This window comes from Lemur catta, chromosome 6, assembly GCF_020740605.2.
Source record: "Lemur catta isolate mLemCat1 chromosome 6, mLemCat1.pri, whole genome shotgun sequence".
Lineage (NCBI taxonomy): Eukaryota > Metazoa > Chordata > Mammalia > Primates > Lemuridae > Lemur > Lemur catta.
Window position 1 is genome coordinate 60672323 of NC_059133.1, and position 27602 is coordinate 60699924.

At 38.3% G+C, this 27602-nt stretch overlaps 1 protein-coding gene across 2 annotated transcripts in view; it reads left to right on the forward strand.

Moving 5' to 3' along the window:
* Window positions 1-27602, forward strand: part of SLC38A1 (solute carrier family 38 member 1) — a 62399-nt gene that overhangs the window by 14431 nt on the left and 20366 nt on the right. For both annotated transcript variants that reach the window (XM_045553967.1, XM_045553968.1), the window contains exons 3-5: window positions 2164-2378; window positions 10665-10740; window positions 11031-11146. In XM_045553967.1, coding sequence (XP_045409923.1) covers window positions 2257-2378; window positions 10665-10740; window positions 11031-11146 — 314 coding nt within the window. In that variant the 5' untranslated portion in view covers window positions 2164-2256. The remainder of the gene's footprint in view (window positions 1-2163; window positions 2379-10664; window positions 10741-11030; window positions 11147-27602) is intronic.

The window sequence follows — 27602 nt, forward strand, 5'->3', positions numbered from 1 at the left end:
AGATTCTATAGTGATGCTGCCTCAGATCCCTGAATTTGATATTTTTCAAACTTTTTTTAATCCCTTCACCACTTAGTACCCAATAAATACATGATAAATTGAATAAATAATATTTTCCAAGTATGGCCTGATCCTTGGTGATAGGTGTCGCTAACTTTGTTAATTTTCCCCTTTGTTTTCTGTTTTCATTTTCAAGAACAAGTTAGATTTCAGAGAGGTTATTTTATAACAATAAAAATTTATTCTGTATGGCATTTGCCTAATACTGACATAATTTTAGTGGCCAGGACTTCATCTATTCTTTTTATTCTTTTGCCTTTTATGTCCATTTCTTTAAAGAACTAGTTGCACACACACACACACATACACATATACATATACATATTTTTAATATGAAAGTTTAAATTTAAACAGTAGACTCCAGATCTATTATTAGTCAATCCTTTCTCTCCTCAGAAAATTTTTGTCTGGTGCCCTATTTCCTTCCAGTTTGTAGAGAAAAAAAAAGTCTTCTTAACCCAGATTGGAAATGCCATCCACTGAATAAACTTTCTATCAGACCTGTAATGTCACTTAAGTGGCCTTTGAGGTAGTCATACAAGAGAGAGTCAGTGTGACAAGACTCCTAGAAATTACCCAGGTGAGCCCTTTTGGACAACTTTCATCATTTGCTTCTAAGGGTGAGAGTGGGGTTCAGCCATTTTAATGCATTTCAGCTTTTGCGAAGTAAAGACAGACTGTAAACCATTGCTGCTGTGTGAAGACGCTAAAGGCGGAGATGTGCCCATCCCTAGAACTACCACTGTGGCTAGAAGAACGAGTCTTAGACCAGGGTTTAGGGGGCTCAATCTCCCTGTCCAGGCTCTCCACCTCCCAGGAAAGGCTTTGCAGGAAGGATGAGGTTCCTGGAACCTGAGATATTAGAAAGTACTCATGTTGTGGCGCATAACAGGATTCTGAAACCAGGGATCCCGAAACTTTTATTCTAGATAGGAGACTGTGAATTGAAAGGAATAAAGTGAGGCCTGGCTGTGAAAAGAGAAGAAGAGAATATCTGAAAAGGCATCATTCTAGGGTATTTTCTGTGGGTCTTTAAAATATTATAAATTAGTAAAATTCTTGGGATACTACTAGGATGCTTACTTAGAGCGGCTCATTGGAGTTTGACTCTTGACTAGGTTACAATCGTCTTGTAGAATTCAGGATCAGACAAAGTATCAAAATGTTGTCCAAGGGGATTTGCCAATGGACATATTAAAAAAAATTCACTGACATTCTGCTTTGTTCCATGGTCCCATCACCTCCCTGAGAGTGTCTCAGTGAGGCTCCCATGCATATACTGGCCTTGCTTTTGAAGTTGTGTTTGCTGTCTGCTTTTTGACTTGTGATGCTGCACCCCTGAAACTCTTTCCATCTCTTTTATAATATTGGTGATGTTGGTGACCACTCAGAAATTTAAACCACGGTCATCCATGTGGGAGGAAATGTGAACTCTGGAAGTCTTTTGTTTCTGATGAGGAAATACAGTAGCAGGTGGATTAACTCAAATCCCCTGAGTATGAGTTTTTAATTCCCTAATTCCATGACATGGAGTAATTTCATTGAAGAGATTGATTTAATCGCTTGCAGTTGATGGATAAACTGTTTGCAAAATTTCAAAATACAAATTTGTCCTTTGCTGGTTGACCACCAGGTTGGGTAGTTGATCCCTGGCAATGCCATTTATTGAGGATTTGCATTTTTATTAAGCTGGATTGCTAAATCAAAGGTGCTTTTGTGTCTGTATGGTCGGTACCCAGCTAGATGTATGGCTTGTGATCAGACACATTAAAATAACTGAATTGCTTTCATTTTAAACACGCTGTTTCATAAAAGGGCATCTATATTGCCTACAGCTAACATGTCATTCCTATAAACCTGAGCATTAAGATTATGAAACATGACTCATTTTATAGTTAAAAATGGAGGGAAATTTATAAAAGGCATAAAAGTTAGAGATGAGCCTCTATAACTTGGTGCACAAAGATTGCTTTGATACATCTAGTAGTGAAATGTAAAAGCTGTATTATCGGTAAATTAACTATGTATTTACTTGTGGTAGTTTATTTTTAATCAGTGATGTTTTTCATATGTTTAATTATTTTTTATTTTGCTATATTTTAGGTGTGTCAAGCTTATATTTTTGCTGCTGTCTACTGATACATTCAGAACAGGAGAAATTTGGACTAATTATTTGACTACAGATACCTTCTAATCATGATGCATTTCAAAAGTGGACTTGAATTAACCGAGTTGCAAAACATGACAGTGCCTGAGGACGATAACATTAGCAATGATTCCAATGATTTCACCGAAGTAGAAAATGGTCAGATAAATAGGTAAGTATTTTTGCACTTTCTATCATTGGATAAAAGAAATGGCTCAAAAAAATTATTCTGGATTTTAGTTATTCTCTTGAATTATTCATTACTAAAGTTATGTTCCATTTGAAGATGCAATTTGAATTTCTTATGTGACATCTGTTGGGCATAGTCTGGAATAACAGATGAAGCAAATAGGAAAGTAATTTATTCATCTTTTTTAATCTTTCAATTGAGTCTAATAAAAATGTATAAATACATTGGACCCCAACCAGGCTCTGTGTTATGAATTAGACAGACGATTGGAATTTCATGGCATCCCATATCCAAATGTGTACTATAGTCATCTGTACACATTTTAATCAAGACATGGTAAAAGTTGCATTTGCCAATGATCTTGTGTGAAAACTTCAAGTATGTCATCATTATGAGCATTATTTGTAGTGTGGATTTTAAATAAGAATAGTTGAGCCCAAATGCCTCTATGAGGAGCTATAATGCATGAAAGAGAAAGAAAGGAGAGATGCCATGAATCTGAAACACAGAGGGGAGGAGGGAGAGAGGCAAGGTGGGAAGAGTGCTGGCCTAGAATCTCCCTGCCACTAGCTGTGACCTTGGGCAAGCCCTTCTACCTCTTGGGTCTGTGTTTCTTAAGTTGCAAGAGTAGAACCGAGTGTCTTTAAAAAAAAAAAATGATTTGGGGCATTCTCTGACCTATTGATTTTATAGCTGGCTTGGGTAGATCCTTAGCAGGAAGCCCTCCGTCTGGGGAGTTAGAGGCACAGCCTTCTAAAAGGCTAGGAGAAGGGAGTGATGTATGTGGGACTATTAGAACACGAGCAGTGCTACACTTTGGGAAGGTCAACAGGAAATTGGGATGGGAGTGCGTATGTCAAATAACCAGGCATTTTTGTAGAAATCATTTCTGATTGCTCTGCATTCTGACAGAGTGTGTAATTGAAAGCCTGGCATTGGATTTAGCTGCCATCATTTACATATGCTCAGAAGTTCCCACCCTGTCTCTCTTTTCCTCCCTTAAATGTGCTTAGAGGTTAAGTCCCAACCCAGACACTTTTCCTCATTATCATCCAAGTATTGTGTACTGTGTTAGGTGATGTTTCTTATTACTGGGCTCAAGTGTTACTTCTTTTACCTTTTCTGAATGATGACTACTAATAACTACCATTTCTTGAGTGCCAGGTATTTCACATATTTAAATATATTAATATGTTAGTAGTTAATATGTTACATATCCTTATGACCACCATGCAAAGCAGATATGATTCTGCAAATGAAAAAAAGGTAAAAATTTAGTGTACAAATAAGGAAACTGAGGCACAGAGAAATAAAATAACTTGCCCAAGGGCACACACAGATTTGTCCGCAGTTCTTGTCTTTCTACCCTCTTGCCTCTGGTTATAATGCTTGGACATTAGTACAAAAGCTAGTCTTTAACATGTCTGTTAAATTCTACCAGTGCCATTTTATGTGCTGTACTCCTGGAGTATTCTGTAGTCACGACTGACCTCCACTGCATGGTACAAGGGATTCTTACCATTTCACAAGTAGAACATTTTGGTTTTATAACAAAGCTTCAGTCTCAAAGCAATCCAAATCTCGAGGGCCTTAAAGTGAGAGTCATTTATAATGTTCAGTTTAGAATCTGAACTCAATTTTAAAAAATGTTACTTACTAAAAATGTTAAGTTTTTGAGTCAATTACCACTTGCAGTAGATGGAAGGAATACCTGTGTTCACCCCAGACTTGGGCACCTTGCCCAGATGAGCTCCCTTTCCCGCAGCCTCTGAACAGGGCAGTGAACTGGTACAGAGCGAGACCTGTTGGTTTTTGGCCACTTGTTTCGTAGAATTTGGTTCCACAAATGCAGTGTGATGTGTTGATTTCTTTATTTTCCTTCCTTCACTGACTCAGTTCATGAATCTTGCTTCATTTCTGGCTTTAGGACAATTAAATTAAAAACAATATATTATAACATGAAGCTAATAAAGGTAAATAAAAATTTTAAAAGATCCCTGCCAATTTTATTTAAGGTCCCTATTGGTGACCTGGCTTACTGTATTGGCATATTTTAGTAGTCCATGATTCCTGCAAAAGCTATACCTAAATACCCCTCAAGACGGGGTGCAGTGGCTCATGCCTGTAATCCTTGCACTTTGGGAGGTTAAGGTGGGAGGATTGCTTGAGGTCAGGAGTTCGAGATCAGCCTGGGCAACAGCGAGACCCCCATCTCTACAAAAAATAGGAAAATTATCCAGGTGTGGTGGTGTGCACTTGTAGTCACAGCTACTTGGGCATCTGAGGCAGGAGGATTTCTTGAGCCCAGGAGTTCAAGGTTGCAGTGATCTATGATGACCCCACTGCGCTCTAGTCCCAGCAACAGAGTAAGACCCTGTCTATAAATAAATAAATACCCCTCACACTTCCTGCAGCTTTCTCATTTGTGGGAGAAAGGCAGGCCCAATTGTATAAGTCTAAGAGAACCATCCCTCCCCAAACAGTGAATTTCTAGGTAACAGTGCCTCTTTTTAGGAAGCCAGAGAGAATGTTGAAAACATTGATCTTAGATTACCTGGCATCTAGCTAATAGCTTTGCCTGGAAACTCCCCACTAGGATTAATATCATTTTTAAAATTTAGTTAAAAATACAGTAGAACCATTGGGCATTAGGACACCAGCCCTCATTCCAGTTCAGTTGTTTTATTGCATGCCCTAATTTTTGGGTTGTAGCTGTAGAAACCTATACCTGGAATGGCAAAACCGTTTATTATAAAATGTCCATTAGACTGGTGCTGCAGACACTTTAATATGCATATGAAACACTTGGATCCATGTGACTGGGTGGAGTCTGAATTACTGATTTCTAGCAAACTCCCAGGTGATGCCCATACTGCTGGTCCGTGGGCCACACTTGCAGTAGCAAGCTCTAGACTCTCCCTCTAGATGTGAACTTCTTGAGAGAATGATCTTTATATTATCCCTGGTACCTATCATCGTGCCTGCTACAGGGTGGACATTACAAAATACATGTTGATAGAGAGACTGAGAGAGAGTAGTTAAGTATGTGGCTTTGGATTTCGACTTGTAGTGAATCCTGGCTCAGTCATAGATTTTATGTAATCTTGTGTTCTGATCCTCAGTCTCATTCCTTTAACACAGGGATAATAATAATACTTTCCCTTATGGGATTGTTGGGGAATATTTAATGCAATACTGTTTGTAGGTTAAGAACTCAGGCTCTGTACTCAGCCGGCCTAGGTTCAAATCCTGCCACCACAGTGTAGTTATTAGTAATGTAACTTTGGTCAAGTTACTTAATTTCTCAAAAATGGGCTAAAAATAATACCAACTGCATGTAATTATAGTGAAAATAGATGAGAAAACCCATGTAAAACACTTGACACAGTGTCTGGCAGTAGTAAGCCTCTTAGTATGAGAAAAGTCCATATCAATAAAAATGCAATCCTCTTTCTTCGGCAAGCACTTTTCTTCTCCACCCAAGGAGCAGTAATATTGCTTTAGGTTTTGGATGATTGTAAGTTATTGCTACCTTCAATTTGTTGAATTATTAGTAGATTATCCTAGGTATATCCAGACAAATATTCATTTCTCATCTCCACATATAATTATTGTTGTTATGACCCAGGAACTATTGAACAAAATTTGAGAGTTTTTCATTAAGATTTGTTCTTAAAAGAATTTGAAGCAACTCTTACCACTTCACCCTGAATCAGCCTTTTGTTGTTGTTGTCATCCTATACATCTTTCAGAACTCAAGGACTAAATTTTTATCACTCGAGAGGACTCTTGAAAATTTCTCCCTTCTCTTTTTCTGTTTTCTATACCTTAGGGAAGAAGATTCCATACTTTCTTCCTGTATTCAATTTTCATGTCAGAAAATTCTTCCCTTGCTTTAATCATTCCTGTTACAATTAAAGCTTCTTTTCTCCTATTTTCAGTGCAGTTTGTCCACCAAATAATTCTTTGCTTACCTCTCCATCTCTTCTTCTCTTTAAATGCTTGTTTCATTAATTCCTTTTTTTAATACGTTTTCCAATCTCTTTGTTACTGCTTTCCTCCCACTTTCTTTTCCTTTTTTATAGGATGTTAGCGTTTCAGGGTAAGGTCATTTAAGTTCAACCACTCATCTCTTTTGTGTTATGAATCTTCAAAGAGACACTATAATCTAGTAAGAGTCTGATTGGTAGAGATTAAAGTAGGAAGATTATCTTTCTATTGTACAACTCATCCTTAACTGGATTGTTGTTGATTTCTTTTTAGTTTTAAATAGCAGCTTTACATTGCTGCTTCTCATCACACTGTACGATGTAACTGACGCCTACATCCTTTTTAAGGCCTTGTCTATAAAAAGTCACCAAATTTGTCTATTCAGGGTCACCATTATAGGGCCTATTTTGCTTTGTTTTGTTCACAGAGCAATTGGTTACCTAAAAGTTAATTAAACCTAAAGGTTAATTAAATTCTGCTTTATGGCTACAGACCCATCCAGTGCAATTTTTTTTTTTTTCAGTACTTCTGTCATCCTGAGACTACATGTCAAAGGCTCCTTCTCCTATAGCACATTTTTAGTCAGTTTTATTGCCAGAGGTCATGCTTTTTAACAAGCAATTACATTTTTAAAAGGGTGAGATAGGAGAAACTTGTGATAAGCTGCTTGACCTATTTATTTCTAATGGAATTTTCCATTACAAAAAGGTTGGTTTTATCCTTTAAAAATTTTCAGAAATACAAAGCAAAGATTTAAAGACTAATGAGAAGAAAAAGCTGAAATACCATGAAGAGAACAAAGAAGCTTTCTTTAAGCACTTCATTCTTACTTTCCCTGCAGCCTAAGGTACTCCCTAATTTCTAAATAGAAGATGCACGTTCAGTTTGTGGAGAGTTCCTCTGAGTTGCTGATCTGTGGGTAGGTACACGTTAGAGAGACAGCACTGCACAACCACTCTGGATGCAAGACGAGTTCAGTGACACAGCCTGTGCTACAGATGAAGTAGTAAGTAGGTCAAAGGCCAAAGATTCCAAACCAGAGTGGAAGAAGACTTGTGGAAGATGAGGGGTTTGAACTGGCAGGAGGGGATTGGCTGAGAGAAGGATGGAGGGCCTCCTCGGGGGAGAGTGGATTCCCACTGCCTTGTTTTTAGTCTCTACACTCAGAGTGCTCTGGTCTTGTGTCAGCCTTCATCCCTTCTCAGAAGGGGCAGGGGGAGGTATGACTGGAACATTGAGGCAAAATCAAATTAAGCAGGACCTGAAATTGCAGAGTGAGGAATTTGTGCTTGGAACCTATTCAATGAGGAAGCCAGTGGAGACTTTTGGGAAAACCTTTTAAATCTTGCTGCAGAAAGTGGACCAAAAGAGACAGAATCACTCGACAAGCAGTATGTTTTAATGTACTTTTTAAGGGTTAGTCATTAAAACAGCTCTGTTAGTCAGTATCATTATTCTCATTCTGCACATGTTCTGCAGGAAATAGCTGGCAATCATGCAGGGACCTTATTCTTCCTCCCTTCAATTGCACAGTGTTTGACCCTGCTGAGTGCCCCCTCGTGTCACGATGCCTGTGTCCCTTTCTTCTCTGCCCACTAGTCCTCTGCCACCAACACTGGGAACTGTTGCCAAGCCTGGAACTTAGATCTGCTGTAACAGGCAGTTTATTGGTACTTTGGTTTGCATGAAAACGTTCAGGCCTTTCCCTTAATTTAAAAATAATGGAAATTCTCTTTGTAAAACAACTTCCTCCACAAGAAAATTAAATGGGAGACCTGCTGGATAAAGATTTAGTAGGCTTGAGTTAGTTATTAAAATTAGCCTAATTAAATCCAGTTGGCCCTCTGTATCTGTGGGTTCTGTATCTCTGGATTTAACCGAGGATAGAAAATGTTCAGAAAAAAATAAAAATTAAAAAAAACAATAATACAAGGATAAAAAATAATACAAAAATACACTATAATGACTATTTACATAGCATTTAGATTGTATTAGGTATTGTAAGTAATCGAGAGATGACTTAAAGTACATGGGAGGATATGCATAGGTTATACACAAATACTACTTTAATTTGTATCAGGGAGTGGTATCTGTAGCAGGGAGAGGGGTGTCCTGGAACCAATCCCCCACCAATACCAAGGGACACTGTACAGTCTTTTATTAACAGCAACACTTAAATATGGGTCAATTTCATTTTGGAAAGCCCGTCACCCCTGTTTCCTTGGACTGCACATGTGAAAAGGGAAGGCTGCTTTTCCTCTGCCCCTCTGCAGCCGCATCTGTAAACCTCAATTCTGTGGAAAGATTTAAAATGTTAAGGTCAAAAGAAAGGCCAAACTAATCGTTAACAGCAATGCTATACAGCTGCCAGCGTTGGTCTCCAAAGATATTGCTTTCATTGTGTCATCTCTTGCTAAAAACGTGTAATGATGTTTCTTGGGCTTCTGCCTTCAAACTTTCCCTGGCTAATCCCCCTCAAAACTGGAGTTTTCTTTTCTGGATTCCTTATCTCATCTTAATCTCCACAGCCGGACATTCCTTCCTATACTGGCGTTAGCTGGTATGGTCTTCCCTCCTCTAGAGGGTCAGCTCTTGTGTTTCAGGAAACCAAGGTTTTTCTTCCACATCCTTTTGATCTCTCACAATGACTGGCAGATGCTAGGCAAAGGCAGGGTTTGCAAATTGTGCAGCTAAATACCAAGTGATGGTCTCAGAGTAAGTTTGTAGTATGTATATTGCCCATCTTTGGTTTATCCTGGTGAAATGACACAAACTTCGAGATGTAATGCCAGGGAGAACCAGATCCCTTGGATTTAAGATGAAAAAGGTAGATATAAATTAAATCAACTCAATGTATACATGTTTCATTTAAAGTTTTATTGTGAGATATAGTATCATTCAAAGAAGTGTATGGAAGTATAATGTATAGTTTAAAGATACATGCTTGTTTAAGATAGTCCAGTTCAAGTAGTTTTACATTTACTACAGAAAAATTCACTGTGATTAGTTCTTACCATGACCAGATAATTGAGTTTCCAGGCCTAGAACAGCCAAAAAGCATCCCTCACGTGTCTTACTAATACATGCAGCAGTTTTCCTATGTGGCAACTTTTCTTTGACAAAAGCATTTTTTTAATGGAGAATTTTCAAAAATTAGAAATTTAGGCCAGAAGCTTCTGATATCAACCCTGAATATATTTGATCGTTCTTAGAGCTTTTTCAATTACTTCTATTTATTTCTATTTAATACACAGTTTACCCCATTGTATCTATCTGAATCATTCCCATCCCAATTCAAGTCCCACTTCCCCCATGGAGAGGAATGACTAACATCAATTGCTCTTATTCCATGCCAGGTGAGGGACTGATGTTTAACATGTGCTGTTTCATTTAATTCTCCCAGTAATTTTGATGAGATAATGTAATAGTGTTACTCCCATTTCATAGATGAGGAAACTAAGGTCCATGCCCAGGCCCTCAGAGCTAGTGAGGATTTGAACTCATGTTCTAAATCCCATGCTTTCTTAAAGCCCTGGCTCTGACCCTAGACATGGACCAAATGCCTTGCCACCACCCCCACCCTGCACCATAATTTCCTAGTCTGAACATTTATAGCCTAGTGTCTGCATCACTTATTCCATACCCCCATGTCTCCCCATTGCTTCTTCCAGTCACTTACACGTAGCACATGCTGAAGGAATGTTTGATGGTGAAATAGTTATTTTCTTTTTTGCAGGGAGAGGGAATTTCTATTTAATACCTTTGTACTCTAAGAATGTGAGCTCAGAAGGAAACCTGCCTCCAGTATTCTTTTAAACACCAACTTTGTAGTCTTGATATTATCTAATTTTCCATTTAGAGAAAAATCTATGTAAAAATTAACTTATTGTGGATAGTATTTAAATTTATTATTAAAATGATTCAAAATGTATAGGTCTTTTTGATTTATGGTGATCTTTTATTTCATCTCAAGATGAGCACCTATTATTGGCATTATTTTGTACTGGGTAGAGTGAGGGATATAAACATGAATGAAGCAAAGTACCTGCCCTTGGGGCACTTATAGTTTATTTGGTAAAAACAAGAATGTAGACAACTAATACTGGCAAAAAAAGAGAAAGAGAGAGAGAAACACAGCAGTTGAATAGGGCTATAAGCTCTTGGAGAAGCAATTAGTAACTTTTCATGTGTAATATGCTTTGGTAAGTAATAAAACGTAGTCATGATGTTAAGCTTCAAATCATTATGAGGTTAAATGTATTATTCATGTCTTTACAGCAAGTTTATTTCTGATCGTGAAAGTAGAAGAAGTCTCACAAACAGCCATTTGGAAAAAAAGAAATGTGATGAATATGTAAGTATCATTATAATAAAATATGCATATTTATTATCACATAAATTGGGATAGATGTTTTGAATTCATGTGACAGTGCCAGAACCATAGCTACCTATATTCACCAGGATATTCCTCATAGCCTATGTATTTTCTCCTGAAATCCATTTTTAAAAACCCAGCTAGATCACTACAAAAGCATTTCTTGAATTTTATTTCTATCTTTACTCCTAGTAGTGCTTTAAAGGCTTTGGCTTGATGAACTTTCTTTGGAACTAGTTTGATTAGTGTGAATGTTTGTCTCTGTTCAGATTCCAGGAACAACCTCCTTGGGCATGTCTGTTTTTAACCTAAGCAATGCCATTATGGGCAGTGGGATTTTGGGACTTGCCTTTGCCCTGGCAAACACTGGAATCCTGCTTTTTCTGTGAGTATTGATATAACAGTATTTTCTACAGTAAAACTGTATTTTCTATATGTTTCTCTTATTACATAGGAGAAATTGGAAATATTTCTAAATAGTGTTTCTTTTGTTTATTAACTTGGCTAAGTTACCAGTACATACTTTTGTATGTATTGCTTGAATGATTTTCCAAAATGCACCTAATGCTTATGAGAAAAAGGAAGGAGAAAAATCTTTTTATTAATCAAAAATACTGAAATAAGCATATGTAAACAGGATTAAAACATTTGGAAATACCTTCTTTCTTTTCTTTTTTGTATTTTTGGATGCTTTATCTGTCACTTTAAATCTTAGCTAAACAGTCAAAATATTAAGAGATTTTTAATTCACCCAGTCACCACTTTGGCATTTGGATTGCTGTGGAGCATGTACTATGTCCAAAGGTAATAACAAATTTATTTGTAATAAATATTCAAGAAGCAAAGAAACGTTCATGTTTTGAAGATGAGAAATTAGTGTGTACTGTTCCCTCTGAGATTCACTGAAAAGAAAATGGGCAATTTTCTTTTTAAATAAGTTCATCTCAAACTGTTGGATGGGACTTTCTGCAAATGTAGAGAGGGCTTATTTTCAGTTGGAACAAGATTAAGACAGATCATAGAATTTGTACCAGGAAAATTCTCACCCAGCCTGATTCCCCTCTCGAACCTTACACGAGTATAGTGGTGAGGCAAGGGGACATCCTCCTCTCCCAGGATCTCGCCTTTCTTTCCTGACCCTACACTTCTGCTCTTTGTTGACCTTGCTTAATAGTCTTTTTTGTTGTATCCTCTTGACGGGAGCATCATTTCCTTGGAAGTGGTGACCAAAATGGCTACTCATCCTACAAACTGCGTATATTGCTTTAGAAAGACATAGAAAACTGAAATGAAAGAACATTACTACCCATACCATTACTCAGGGAACAGAAACATCCATGCATGCTGTGTCCTATTAGGGATTCGTATTCTTACTTTTGTGTGTAAACCTACTAAAGTGTCTTTCCTAGAATTAAAGAACTCTGAGTGGGACAGTGAATTCGATACATTTTCTTCTATATTGTCAACTTAACTCAGTGAACCCAACTCTAGCCTTCTTTCTTTGTCACCCTGGGTGGATCTTTCTAAGTTCCCTTTCTGCTTATATATATCTTGAGCCAAGTGCCAGGTTGTAGGATAAAATGACAGAATTGGATATGTTTCTATGGTGATTTTTTTTTTTTTTTGTATGTGTGAAACTCTGACCCTCTGAGGATACTGCAGACATAGTGGGAAGGTACACTTCTGATTTTCAGGGCATTGATGTGAGACACCTGAGTGCTAGTCCCAACTCCTCTTCTAAATGGCTATGTAGTCTTAAGCAAGTCACTTAGCCACTCTGAGCTTCAGTTTCTTCTTCTTTAAAATGAGGAAATTGTGCAAGAAAAATCTCAGAACTCTATGATTCTGTGTCATTCCAAAGCTGGAAATATATTCAGTTCAGAAAGGTGTAGTACATTGATCTCTCTCTATTTATTTATTTTTTTTAGCTATTGTAATATATGTTATATGTTAACATGGTGGAAAGAGTCGATTCTTGAATGATGGTAACCACTCCTGTAGCTCTTTCTTTGTTCCCAGTACTACTCTAAGTGTTCTATGCTGAATCCTTACAATTCTATGAAGTAGGTAGATTGTTACTTCCCTGTTTCACAGATAAGGGAACTGAGGCATACAGAGTAACTCTCATTTTAGAATCTCTTTGTCACCATTTTGGGAATTTCCTTCACCTCTCTTCTTGGCTAGATCCTTTGTTTCCTGCATTCCATTTCTTCCTCTTTCTGGATTTACTTCTTTGCTGTTATTGCTGAGAAAAGGTGAATGGAAATAAAATTTTTAAGACTTTGATGTCTGAAATATGTTTTTATTCTACTTTCACCTTTGATTGGTAGTTTGGCTGGATATAGAACTCTATATTGGCAACAATTTTCCTTCAGAACTTTGAAGGCATTACTCCATTGCCTTCTAGCTTTTTCTGTTGTGAAGTCCTATATGCTTCTGATTCCCGATCTTTCAAATATGGCCAGATTTGGGTTTTTGCTTTTTTTTCCTAGACACTTGTCAAATCTCTCTGTTCCCAATGTTCTACAGTTTCACAATGATGTGCCTTGCTGTGGGCCTGTTTTCATCAATTGTGTCAGGCAATGAGTGCATCCTTTTCTTTTAGAAATCCATAGCCTTCAGTTTGGGGAAATTTTCTTACATTATCGTGTTGATGAATTCCTTCCTTCTCTTTCTCTTTTCTCTCTGGAACAATTACCCACATTTTGGACCTCTGAACTAGTCCTCTAATTTTTTAATCTTTTCTTTATTTTCATTTCTATAATGTTTCATCGTACTTTTGGGGGATATATCCTCAATTTCCCCCTCAACTCTTTATTGAATGTTTTATTTCTGTTATTATTTTTTATTTATAGGGGCTTTTTAAAATTCTCTGAATGTTCCTTTTTTATATTATTTTGGTTCTGTTTTATGATCTCAGTGTCTTCTCTGAGGATTCTGATGATAGTTTTTTTCTCCTTTATGGAAAATTTCAAACATAAAGTAGAGAGAAAATAATAGAAAAAAGATTTTCATGTTCCCACCAATGTTTGTTTAGTCAACCCCTCACCGAGATTGTCTTAAAGCAAATCCCAACTACCATATCATTTCACCCATAAATATTTCAGTATATATCTCTAATATATAAGGACTCCTAAAATATAACCTTAATATGTCATACCTAAAAACAACAGTTAACAACACTACTTTAATATTATCAAATATACAACAATATTTAAATTGCTCTGATTATATATTTTTTTAAACAGTTGGGTTGTTCAAATCAATTCTGAAAGAAGGTCCATACAGTGCAATTGATTCATATGTGTTTTAAGACTCTTTTAATCTGTATTCTTCCATCTTTCTCCTTTTTTTCTGTGCAGTCTATTTATTTTAAGAGACTGGGCCATTTGTCCTATAGAGATTCCCACAATCTGGATTTTGCTGATTGTATTTCTGTGATACAAGCTGATTTTGTTGTTTTGTTTGTTTTGGACTCTGTCTTTTACTTTAGATACCTTCCTCAGATGTCAGATGCTTCTTCCCTGTCTGCTGTCTGTAAGAATGGGGAAGAACAAGGCTGACTTGAGCCTGGCACACATGAGTGGGGCTCACTGGCAATAGCTTCAGTTGAGATGCTCTCCCTTTACTTGGGAACCGCCAGTGTCAGTTTCTCCACGACTCTTGTCTGCAGTTGTGCAGATCACTCAGAGAAGAGCTTCTGATCCCCGCCTGGAGGGTCTGGGCCTGGCCACCATCCTTCTGGGAACCAAGTGGGAAAAGGGGCTGGGGAAGCATCCCAGCACACATATGTTCACCCAGTCCCCAGCTTCCATTAGAATACCCCTCTTCTCCACAGATTGTGCCTAGCGCCTCACCCAGAGACCTACATTTTATACTTTCCAGAGAATGTATCTTCAGACTTTTACCAGGGTAGGAAAGGGGCAACCCTTCAGCTGTGGAGTAGGAGTCTGGTCTGGGTAATGTAGGTATTTCTTGAAAGAAGTTCAACAGATCCTCTGTATTTTAGCTCATTCCTTTCATTGTCCCCGCCCCCTTCCAGTAATACCAACAGTGCGTTTCAGGAGATTCTGGGGTATAAATTGGGTTGATCTTGTATTTCTCCACTGCCAATTTAAGATTCAGTTCTGTCTACTTTCTAGCTTCCAAAATTTCATCATTTTTGTCTCCTCTCATGTTCTGACTATCCTAGCAGCTTTAGGCCTTTAAAAAATAAATAAATAAAAATTTAAAAAGTAAACAAAAACCCTTTACTGGGATATCAGGAGGGAGCAGGAATAAGTTCTTATATTCAATCTGCTATTCTTGGAATTCAGTTGCCTTTGAATTATACTGGCTGAGGGATAATTCATCTCCTATCTCATGACTATTTAGTTTCTGATTGAAGCAAAGAATTAGATAAACTTGAGTTTTATAGTTGAAGGAAGATTTCCAGGGATGAAGCTATTATAGATCTTTTAGTTATTTGCAAGACTCATGAATACCAAGCGCAACACACCAAATCTGCACGTTAAAGTTCACAAAGGTGGTTGTATAAAGACTCAAACTTTAAGTTTCTCACAAAACGTAGACCTCTCTTACCTCAGAGTAAGGGCTCACTCTGTGACTGCTGTAAAACCAGCTGCTCCCACAGCTGCTCAAAGCCAAAAAGCAGTTGGCAGGATCAAGATATTTCGTCTGGTACAGGGCCCTGTTCCAGACTCATATTGGCCAACACAGAAAAGGAGTCCAAGGCTGTCCGGACTTCTTTAGACAGGCAGCTGGGAAGGCTCCTCTGTGTCTCACTGAGGCTGGGTGTGGAGCCCTCTCTGGGGTCATCTGGAAACTTGTTAGTGTGATTCCTTTTTCTTGGATGAGTTTGGGGCACATTTTTTTGACCTAACCATAATGGCTGTCATCCCTGTTTAACACACATCTAATTCAATTAGATTCAGTGAGTCCTGCCCTATTGTAAGAATGTTAGATTTTTGTATTTTCCTGAATTCTATGGCTTTATAATGCTATCCAAGGAACAGAAAGTATGCTAGTGGGAATCTCCATTTACAATTGTTCTGAAGGTATATATTCTCTGTGGGAAACAAAAATACCCTGAGGCAGCAATTCAGGGGTGTATTGAGGCACAAGTACCTTAGGGTAAAGTGTACCTATGGAGTTGAGTTTTCCTAGGAGTGGGGAGTTCAAAGAAAAAGCAATAGATGTTAAAGAAATCTCCTACTGTAACTTCCTCTTTATCTCTAGTTTTTTTGTACAGCTTCTCCATTAACTCCATCATAGCAGAAGTAGGGATTAGAAATCAATATTGACGTGAAAGAATGGTGGGTTTTGTTTTGTTACATTTTTAAAAGATTTCCGTTAAAGGCATACATTTTATAGAAAATCTCTTTAGGACATATTTCCTCGTAGTGCTAGGTAAGTAAGATGTTTATTACACTCTACAGAATCTGCTAAAGTAATAAATGCTTTATATTTTTCCATAACTTCTTAGCATTTGTATGATTATTATTTATTATTTTAATAATGTAGCCCTTAAGTTGAAAACCGTGAAAAGGAAAGTATAATTCATGACATTTCTGAGATATCAGAGTTTATTGTAAACACTAAGTTTGTAAACAATCTATTTGAAATGTTAATTGTGAAACATTACAAACCATGTAAAACAATAGTTTAAATTTTATCTTGGTTGATTATAATTCCAGACCTTTTAGGGTCTTGTTTTCTATTTTCTATCTTACTTGTGTAAGTAGTTGTGGGAATAAAAACGATAATGTATCCAAAAATACACTTTGAAAAGTGGCACGCAGGAAGACTTTTATTAATTAGTGCCAAACCATAGGGCTCCTATGAGGAGTAAGTGAGTGTGGTGTGGGGGGGGTGAAAGAAGTTCTTGGTACATAGTAAATACTGTATAGTAAGTATTTATGAAAGTATTAATATTACAGTTAGTAGTCACTAAATAATGGTTAACATTTACTGAACAGTAACTGTATATGCCATAGCTACATATGCCACATTATCTTATTCAATACTCACCAACAACACTATGAGGTAGGTATTAGCTCCATTTTACAGATGAAGTAACTGAGGCTTAATAACTCACCTATGATCACAGGTTAGAAAAGAAGGGAGCTGGTGTTCCATCCAGGCTTGCTTGACTCTAAAACTAGCCTGACCTGAAACACTATACTGCCTTTTAAAGATATCTTCTTCAGAAACCAAACTTGCGTTATTAATGTACAATATGAGAGAAATTTTCTTATTAATAATGCTTACAAATTAATACTTACTAAATATATTTTACTTTCCGATATAATTTATCTTTAAAATCACCTTGTAAAATTAGTCAGGGTTCCTGAATTATCTTGCTCATGTTCCACCAACAGCTGTCTCCTTTATTGTAATGAAAAATAGCCTGGCAATGTCAAGTCTGCCAAATCGTAGATCAGAAGTGGTCAGGTTCCTGGTCACAGCAAGTAAGATATATGCCTAAAGTATATTACAAAACCATTAAGCCTTCTGAACTGCTTCATATTTGTCATGTGGATTGCCTGACTTCTCCTCATGTGCAATTTAAGATTTCCCACTGCCTTTAGGAGCCCCTGAACTTCATTCCTTTCAAAGAGGTAAACTAAACTTTTTGTTATTAAGAATTAAACACCAAATAATAGCAAAGTCAAATAATATTAAGTCTATCATTAGGAAATTGGTTGGATAACCATGGTAGTAGTTTCATAAAATAGAATATTAGACTACTACTTAAAAGTGTAAAATAGAGTTATATGGACCCGTGTGGAAAAATTTCCCATGAGTACCATTACTATGTGACATAGTATTATTACAAGAAAACAAACTGAATCTCGTGTGGAAGTGAGCATGGGGGGAGATGGTGTTTATATGTGTGTATTGCCCAGAATATTTGGGAAGGATACGCAAGAAGACTGTTGACAGTGGTTATTTCTGGAGAGTGAGAGAGGGTCTGGGAGTGGAGTGGAGATGGAAAGTTTATACTCTTTAAATGTATTTTCACCATGAGCTTTGAGGATAGAAAGGCTAATTGAAAAAACAAACTGATTTTTAGAGAACTAAAAGCCAGTACAGTAAGATGTTTTCCTTTTTCTCTTGCCTAGAGAAAACTTGAGAAAGAAAGTATTTTTGGTGTAGATAGTTACACCAGGAGAGCTAGAATGAGGGTCAATCAAGGCTTTGCCACCTGTTCCAAACTGTAATATATTTTCAACCTCATCTCCATTCCGATTGTGCTTCCGCCACACCAACCTCCCCTTTTCTGTAGAGGCTGCCTTCACCGAGCATTGCCTTAGCCTTTCCAATGACTTTTACTGAAATGAAAGAATGCTTATGTAAGAATTAGATTTTGCAAAACCTAAAAGAAGGCTTTAGGGCAAAACAATGGCTTTCATTATGGTTGCAAACTTATGGGAGGTGGGGAATCAACTGTGAAAGGTTTAGTTCACCCTCAGATTTTTAGTAGGCTGTGGAGATGCAAGATAATAATCACAAGGTTAGCATGGGACTCACTGCTCATTGTTTACTTTCCTTGGAATGCCTCCTTCATTTGAAAATTTGAAATAGTTCAGAGACTGTTAAGAAATACTAAATGAGGTTTGTATTGTAAAAGGGCATTTGTTGTTAAATTGCTGTTTGCAAAAAGGGCAGTAATTGTCATTGTCGGTTTATGGCAATTACCTTCACTTCATGGGAGATTAATTGTAGATGAATTCTATTCTCTCTCTCTCCCTATATATATATATATATATATATATATATATATATATGCTTTTGTAGACCATTTGTAATTATCTTACCACCAAAATGGTGCAATATTATATTGTCTATGATTGGTAGTTACAAACAAGCCAGTAAATAGCCATGCCAGTAAGGATAAATCTAAAAATATAAGGGTCTCTGTAAACTGAGATCAGACTATCAGGTCCTTTCTCTCTTTAAATGCAGTGTTTTACAATTTAGCCTACATAAGGGGTAGACAGAAGTAGAATTAGAACTATAGGCTCATTAACACATTGCCCGAAGTCACTGTTCATACGTTATAGGTATTTTATCATTATTATGTCATCACAAAAGTGGTTTTCTCATTCTATCAGAAGGGTTATATTCTTAAACAACTGCCCCAGTGTTGCTTTCTGATTTCTCTAAATATTTTTCAGCAAATTCTAAGTTGGAGTGAAATTGCAGCATACCTTTGCACATACTCTGCCTGTTCTTGAACTGTCATTGCTTTATTACTTTATGTATTGCAAAAAACTGGAACGACACCTACTAGAATGATAATTTTGCTCTTAGTGGCAACAAAGATGGTCTGTGTGATATTTATCAAGTTATTCCTTGTAAATGGTAAGTTGTCTTCTCTGTGCACTCCTAAGCAGGCAGTTCTTTGCCTCCTAAGGAAAGACCAAATGGGATCTTGTGATATAAAAATGGGGTGGTTATGAGGAAGTCAATAAGGAAACCCTGCTCTTCCGGATGATCCTAGGAGGTCCATGGATATAGTCACATTCATCTTTCATCTTGCCATTCAGTTACTTGTTTTTAAAATTCTTTGAGTTATAGTCACGGTTCCTTAGAAATGATCTGAAGAGAAAACTGTTGTCCTTCAGCTGGCAGCAAGACTCACTGGCATCAGAGCCTCTTGTTTGGGACTAGTAATACTGGAAGGGGAGAAATGGCACATTCAGGCTTGCCAGCATCTGAAGCACATGGGAAAGGGACAGCGGCAGTGCCATTGAACTCTATTGAAATTCATCGGATTAAGAAGCTTTTCAGAAATAGGGAAATGGGAAAGTGGTTAGTGTTGTACTAATAGTCAGTGCCTATTTTGTAAACAGAAAGAGTTGGCATGTGTAGGAGATGAGTCCCACCCATTGTTTTTAAAAGTTGAGCAGCTATTACTTAGTTTGTGAGTCATCTATGATGCCTCTGATAAGAGGTTCCAAGAATTCAATTCTCTTAGCCCCAGAAAGAGAGAGAGAGTGTGTGTGTGTGTGTGTGTGTGTGTGTGTGTGTGTGTGTACACAAGCTAGGGTGTATACACTGAGTTCACTGCATCCTATTTATGCTGAGTTTCATCAGGCACCTCGGTGCTATCCAAGGACAGAAGTGTGACCTCTGTTTGGTGTACTGTCTTCGTCTTAGCCTGCAAGAGACAGCTTAGCCATACTGTCCACGGTCTTAACAGCATTATGGACCACCATGGTGCATAGAATGCCTTGTCTGTTCACTCGTTTGGTTTACAGGAGACCAGGTATGTCTCAGCACAGTGGGACAGGTTAAGTATAGTCCAGAGAGTTGGATTTTTAAGGTTAGCTTGAATTTTATTATTCACAGTGTGGTAGTTGGTTTAATTGGAAAACTGCTCCTGTGTGGGCCAGTGAGTTTTGCTTTGTTCTATGACCACAGACTTCACCTTATGTCAGGCACATGGTATCAAAGATCTACATCTATATCGGGGGTCAGCAAGCGACAGCCTGCAGACCACAGCCACTTGCAGCCTCTTTTTGTGTGGCCTGCTAGCTAAGAATGGCTTTTACTTTTTAAAAGGAGTTTTTTAAAAAGATAGTTATGAAGTTTGCATTGTTTCATGGGATCTTTATAACAACACTATTTGTAGGGTATTTTATAGGTAAAGAAAGTAGAATTCAGAGAGGCTAAGTATCTTGCTCAGGGTGACACTAATGGGTGGGGAGGAGGGCAGCAAGTCCATTGGGTGCTCCCCTTAAACCAACCACATCTCCTTAAATGTGCATTGTGATCATGAAAATGAAGTGGGAAAATATGAATGAAGCCCTAAAGCTGCCAGTCTACTAGAATGGAAGTCCTAAATACCCACTGGGAACAGCATGTTCCTGTATATCAAAGGTTACATGGGATTTTTCTGTCACTTAGGAGTTATATCTTTAGAGTGTTACAAGGCGGCAAGGATCTAGGTTTGAGAAGGGAAGCCAGTTGTCCTTGTGGAGTGGAAGAAGAGGAACAAGGACGTGTCAAGAGTTAAAAATGGAGCACCCACAAAACCCACAACCCTCTATGAACTATAGGCAAAAACAGGAAGTGGTAGTATGTGCTACATGGCTTTCTTACTGATACAACTTCCTCATTAAAGCTCAGACCTCCTCCTCACTTTTTTACAAAGCACCGACTAAACTGATAAATTCTATTTTTGTCAGCATACCTCTTTTAAATTCCTCTTTCTTTTGGGGATTATATTAGAGATTGTTTGACTTGGCCATCAGAGATGCATATTTCTTTTTCTAGACAAAACAAAATACCTAACTAACAGTGAGGCTAATTTTAAGAGAAGCTTTACACCAAAGAATTTAGATTTACCTACAAGGAAAGAAATGGAAGGAATCCTACAAATAATCAGTCTCCACCTGCTCCCTGCCCAGCCTTTTAAAACTACTCCTTCCATTCCCTAGTCCAATTTGTAAGTACTACACATAGTCACATGCTACCAGATCCTAGTGTGATAGTCTCTGACCCTCAGAATTTTGAAATTTAATCAGAAGTTAGTGACTCAGAAGGCTACTTTGGAACGGAATAATTACATGTTTCTGCTCCTTCCTGTAAGTATTTTGTGAGCTCCTTAATGAAATAGAGCTTGGGACTTAAACAAATGCAACTCCCCCATGCCCCCCCCCCAAAAAGAGTTGAAACAATAATACTGTTTGTTTTGAAAGGTCCTTTATATTTTTTATTTTAATGTCTTTATTATAAAATTAAGATAATCATTAAAGACCATTTTGAAAATGCATGAAACAAAGTATAAAGAAATCACTCAAAGTCTCACTGTTTTAACACAAGTTCTGTTAACATTTTGATGTATTTCATTCTAAGTTTTTTGCCCTCTGCTTAGGTCTTATTTTTTACACTGTCATTCTTCTGTGGACATTTGACTTTGACAGACAATGTAGCATGGTGGATAAGGACTTTGGAGTGAGACTACCAGGGTTGGAGTGCTCCAACACTAGCTGTGAGACCTCAGACAAAATACTTAACCCCTCTCTAGGCTTCAATTACCTTATCTGTAAAATAGGGATAGTAATAGTACGACTTATAAGTGAAATATTTTTTAAAAATGCTTAGCACGGGCCTGACATATAGTGAATACCCCAAAATCTGTTATTACCAATGATCAACAAAGTATTTTATTAATTATATTGAATCCCCATTAAGGTAAATTAAACCTCTAAGAAACTCATTTTCATGTAAAAGATAATTTTGAATTTTTTTAAATATTTAAAATTTGCATATGAATTAGGGACACCTGTCTCTCCCTCTTTGCTTTCAGGCAGGTCTCCTTCCATCTGAGCTTTCATTAAATAAAAGGTTCTTTCTCTGTGTCCCTTTCTCTGTGTCTTCTCCACTTAAGCTTCCCACTGGCGTGGCTTCTCCAGGCCAGGAACCACTATACCTGTCCAAACCTCACTGAGAACCTCTGGTTCCTCCTCTGTCCAGCTTATATGTCACAGTCCCCCACTTCTCTTGCCCATACCCTAGATCCTTTTTCCTCTAGCTTTCTGTCATACTAGCCCGGAAAACCCCTGAATCTGAGCTTTCCAACAACACAGACGGGTGACACCTTAAATTCCCGGTCTTCATCCTCAGTTGGGTCCACCAGGCTGCTCTAGTCTCCTCAACAGTGCGTTCAGACCTTCCCTCACTTTATACAGGTGTTTCCCTTAGGAATAATTGGGGGTGGGATGCAAGAGCAGGGAGAGTTAGTGGAGATAAAAGATGAATACAAAAGAGCAGGAGGACAGTGTAGGAGGGTAGCGCCAGTTGGGCAATGTAGACAGGACAAAAGAAGTAGAAGAGGGCGAGGGAGAGGCCCAGCAGGGAGGGACCAGAGAAAAATGGTTGGCCAGAAATAATACATTTCCTACAGTCTGTCTGATTTCCTTGTACTGGATTTTAAATTTCTCTTGTAAATGTTCTGCCTCAGCCAACAGTATGTCTATGAGCTTTGGACGGAGGGCTGTGGGTTGGTGGGGACAGTGATAGATCAAAGCCTGATTAATAATAAAGAACACTTTAACTCCAGCTCGGGGAGTTTCTCTGTGGACTGTCCTCCTCATTTAATTAAGGATGGTAAAAGGTTTATACTTTTAAATGGATTTAAAAGAGGGAGAATTATATAGTGTGGTGAGCCTCGGATCCCTTTTGGAAGGAGAGAGACACAGGGGAGGAGAGTTTGAAAATAATGTTTAAATATATGTCCTGGTGAAATAAGTAATGCTTGAGGAAGTTGACCTAAAGGAAATAGACAAGACCTCGCTTTTCACTCTGAAAGCCGGTCAGCATCCTACGGGAATGAGAATGATTCAGCCATAAATACTTCCCGTCATTGCCACCTTACCTGGCAGCTATGGGTCATGCACGACAGGTAACCGAGCTGTAATGCTGTCCTGACACCCCCCTGTAGACAGTGTGGCTGGTGATGCTGCATTGGTAGGTGTTTATGAGAAACAGAAACAACTGCCATGGACGTGACATGGGCCAGAGCTTGAGGCTTTCAATCTTGCTGCTCCAGGAGTGGTCCACGTGTCAGGTTTTAGTCTGAAATGTTGGTTCTTGGCGCGCTCATGGCCAAAGAATGACCGGTTAGGCAAGCATGAAAATGAAGTTTATTGAGGAAAGAAAGATAGGATTATAAGGCAAGAACAACATATAGGTTTACAGAGCATGATACATATGCCATTGTCGCAGCAAAGGAAGAGCAAAAGGAAGGATGCAAAAAGGGCCTGGTTATGGTCTGCGTCTTGTTTTATAGTGTCTGGATTGGGACCTCCCTCGTGGTCCAGAGGTCACCATGGAACCACTTTGATTGGACAGTAGGGAGTTGTATGACCTGACTGTTACTGCGCGTGCGGATCTCCCATGAGCCTCTCTGGAAGCCCATTGTGCAGGGGTGCATCGCAGTAGCACCCACTTTCATCCCTAGGAGACCCGGAATCCATCACTGTCTACCTAACACATGGCCCAGGAGCAGCAGCAGCACCTGAGAGCTTGTTAGAAATGCTGAATCTCAGGTCCTGCACCAGACCTGCTGAATTAGAATATTCATTTTAACAAGATTGCATGTACATTAAAAGTTTGAGAATAGCTGCTTTCAACTTGGGCAAGTGAGAGTCCTGCTAGGGAGGGTTGGTTAGGGTTCTCTAACCTTTTGAGAGGAATGGGCCCTGGAGGAGTCAAAAGCACTCAGCTGCAAGGCAGCCCCGCACACCCCCACCTGAGCTATTTCTGGATCCCAAGCAGTGACGGCTGCGTTACCTCCACCCCTTCCAAGGGCTCTGATGCTGGGTTGGGAGGATGTCAGACGATTTCTTGTTATATAGCTAGGCTTTTAAAATATAGGCTCATCTTTCTTAAAGTGTTGTGAGGTGGTTTTTTGTGTTTTTTCGGTTTTGAGGTATACTTTATATAATAAAATCCACCAACTTAAAGGGTAGGATTTGATAAGTTTATCCAAATTTGGTTGTGGAGTCATTGCTGCAATCATGGTATAGAGCATTTCAATCACCTTAATTGTGACTGTTGCATTTGTTGCCACAGCTTTCCATTTTATTAGCACATAGTACTTTTAAAAATGAAATTTATTATAACATTATTCATATAATCTTTGGATAAATTATGGAAGACCAAAGAATTACAGTCCTGTCAGTATGATTCAAAACAATGACAAATAAATGTTTTTAAAATAGATGTTTGGATGTTCATTGTTTAAGAGATGAATAAAAATTGTTTTGCAGCAAATAGAGTAAATATATCTAGGACCACTATCAGAAATCTTAAAAAATCATGAAAAGCAAGAGTATCCCAGAGGACTGGAAGTGGCCTATTTCATTCCAGCTTTCAAACGTGGCAAAAAGTAAATCCCAAGCAATATTATAGAGCAAATTATTAAATAGCTTGTTTATATGCAATTGCTGCAGAAAATACTGCTCTGTAGAGGCCAAAAGAGTTTTCCTAAATAGTCACTAAACTAATGTTATCTTTTGAGATAAGGGTGAATTAGTAGGTCACAGGATTATCCTAGGTTAGGGGGAATCTTCAATTTATTAAACAGCAGGATATTTGGCATAGTCTCACATAACTTGCAAATGAGATTCCAATATTTGTGAATCCATTAACTCTCAGCTAAAAGTCTGTTATGTGTGTGTTTGATGTTCATTGTAAGGAGGTAAATAGTTAAATTAAACTGTCATGGCCTGTCCTACAGTCCAGTATTGGAAGACATATGATAAAGTAATAAAATAAAAAGATTACTCTGGCTGCTGGGTGAAAGATGGATCTGAGGAGGCAAGGGAAGGGAGGTAGGTAAAGATTATCGCAGCTGCCTAGAGGTCGAAGATGATGGTGGCTTGGACTAGAGTGGTATCAGTGGAGATGGGGAAAAAGTACATATGGATTTGGGATAAATTTTGGAGGTAGAAATGGTAAGACACTTGCCAGTGAATTAGAGATGAGGGATGAGAGAGTAGGTGAGAGATCAAGGAGATCAAGATGACTTCCAGGCTTCAGGCGGTCAGCTGGTCAGTGGGCCATTTCCAGATGATCTTGTTCTATTCAAAGGCAGTACCAGTGGCTTGGATGAAGGCACACTTAAGATAAGAAGCTAGAGGAGGTGGTTAATACATAAGTAAAAAGGATCAACAATGTAAAAAGATATCACAAGACTAGAAAGATGAAGTATAATAGAAATAAATGTCCTGCACTTAGCTTCAATAAAACAAGTACATGGGACAGAACCAGGAAGACTTAGCCTAGTAATAGTTCATATTGGAAGCTCAAAAACAATGAAAAGTGTGATGTGGCTGCCATAAAAATGAATTCCAAAATCAATTGCCTTAAAAGAAACATGATGTCCGACTCAAATTAAAGCTCCTATCATGCTTTGCACTTTTAGGACCAAATCTGGAATAGCATTGTTTTTGCCTCAGCACACAGCCTTTAGGAAGGGTGGTTGAAAAACTGGACCATGACTGAGATGTAAACAGCCCAAACGCTCCATCACAAGATGCACAGTTGAAAGAATTGCAGATGTTTAAGTCAAAGCGTGCAATCTTAAAATGAGCACCATCAGGACTGTTAAGTAGATTCAAATAGGTCCAGAGTGTAAAATGAGGACCCAAGGATAGAAGGAGGAGCAGTGATTTCAGCTCAGCCAAACACAGAACTTTCCAGAAACAGAATGGGCTGCATAATGTGTTCCTGTCAGAAGACACTTTGCAGAACTATGTGTTGGTGTGGAGCATAGAGGCTTCCTGTCTAGGGTGCAAACCCATCCTGGACAGAGTACTCTCTGAAGGTCTGTCCCGGATTCAGGAGTCTAGAATTCCAAGTTTCTCCTCAGGGGATGCAGAAATCTCCTGGGATGTCCTTGCACCACATCTTTCAAAGTGTCATTGACACAAGGACTCTCAAAAGTTCCTGACCCCATTCTTTACAAGTCTAACTCTCCCGCCACCCCCTTCCCCATGGGCTATGTACGATTACATGTTCTAGATCTTCTTTTCTCCAAGGCTGAACATAAGTCTGAAATACCACCTTGGCGACCCAATTGTAAATTGCTAAGCTTTCGTTCCGCGTAAGTATGCCTTTTTCAGCCTCCGGTTTTTGCCTGAGCCATATTCAAACTTTGGGTCAGTGGTTAGCAGTGTGAAGGCTTAAATTATATCCAGATGAAATAAAAAAAGGAATCACCTGTGTTCCTCTTTGTTAGCACAGGAATTCAGTGTGTGTTACTCTTTCAGGAGACTGTAATCATATGTACAGATATCTATTTGGACAAATAAGGGTATAATCATGCTCAAAACAGAAGTGTTCAAATAAGTCATTAGATTCTCTCCAGTTATTCCCCTTTGCTCTTGCTTTTAGATGTCATAGTTTCTGTGTCTCGAGCCATCTCTGGCTTGTCTTAAATTATTTTAGTATCTATTAGAGTCAATTAAACAACATATTGCTTCTTTCTAAGAATCTAAACAAGAAGGTGTACTTTTTCTAGATTTTAATACCATTAATGCCATAATCTGGTATAGCCTAAAGCATTCTTAGAATTTTACTTAAATACTTTGCCTCTTAGTGACCTGATAGAAAAATTTTTTTGTTTTATATCAGTTTTCAGTCTTGGAAGAGAAGATCTATATTTTGGGAGAGAGAAAGAGAAGAGAGTCTTCAGAGATTCAAGGCAAAGGCTGTTTGTTGGACTCCCACTCTAGGTCCTTCCCTCTGGGGTGCAATGTTATATCCCTTAAACACGGGAGCCAGGGGGTGGATTTCATCACTGTGGGGGCACCTCATTCTGCTGTGTTTAATTAATTGTGAGGTGGAAGACAGATGAATACCCTACTAAAATCTTCCCTGATCCACACTTTTCTCCCACTTGAGAAGGGAAAAGGAGTGGTGGGAATTTGTGAAGAAATCCCTCACCTTTTGCAAAGGCCAGAGCCCAACTGAGCATCATCTACAAAGAGATCTAACCCATAGCACATGTTTAGAGGCAGCGGTGGGCAAGAGCCGTGTGGTTCCAGCTGCTACTAGATGAGGGAACAAATGTTTCCTTCCAATGTTTCTTCTGCTAATAAACACCCAGTTCTCCCAGGGTTAGGGCCTTTGGTAAATCATTATGTAGATATTAGTAATTATCCCCTCTTGCTAGGTGCATAGTTCCTATAGGTCATACTCTTTATTGATTAGCCTTGGGCCTGTAGTAATATCCCCCACTCTCCTGGTCAGTCCCAGCAGAGGTGACCCAACAAGACACATGGTCACTACTGAACACATGTGGCTTGTCCTAAGATGGCACC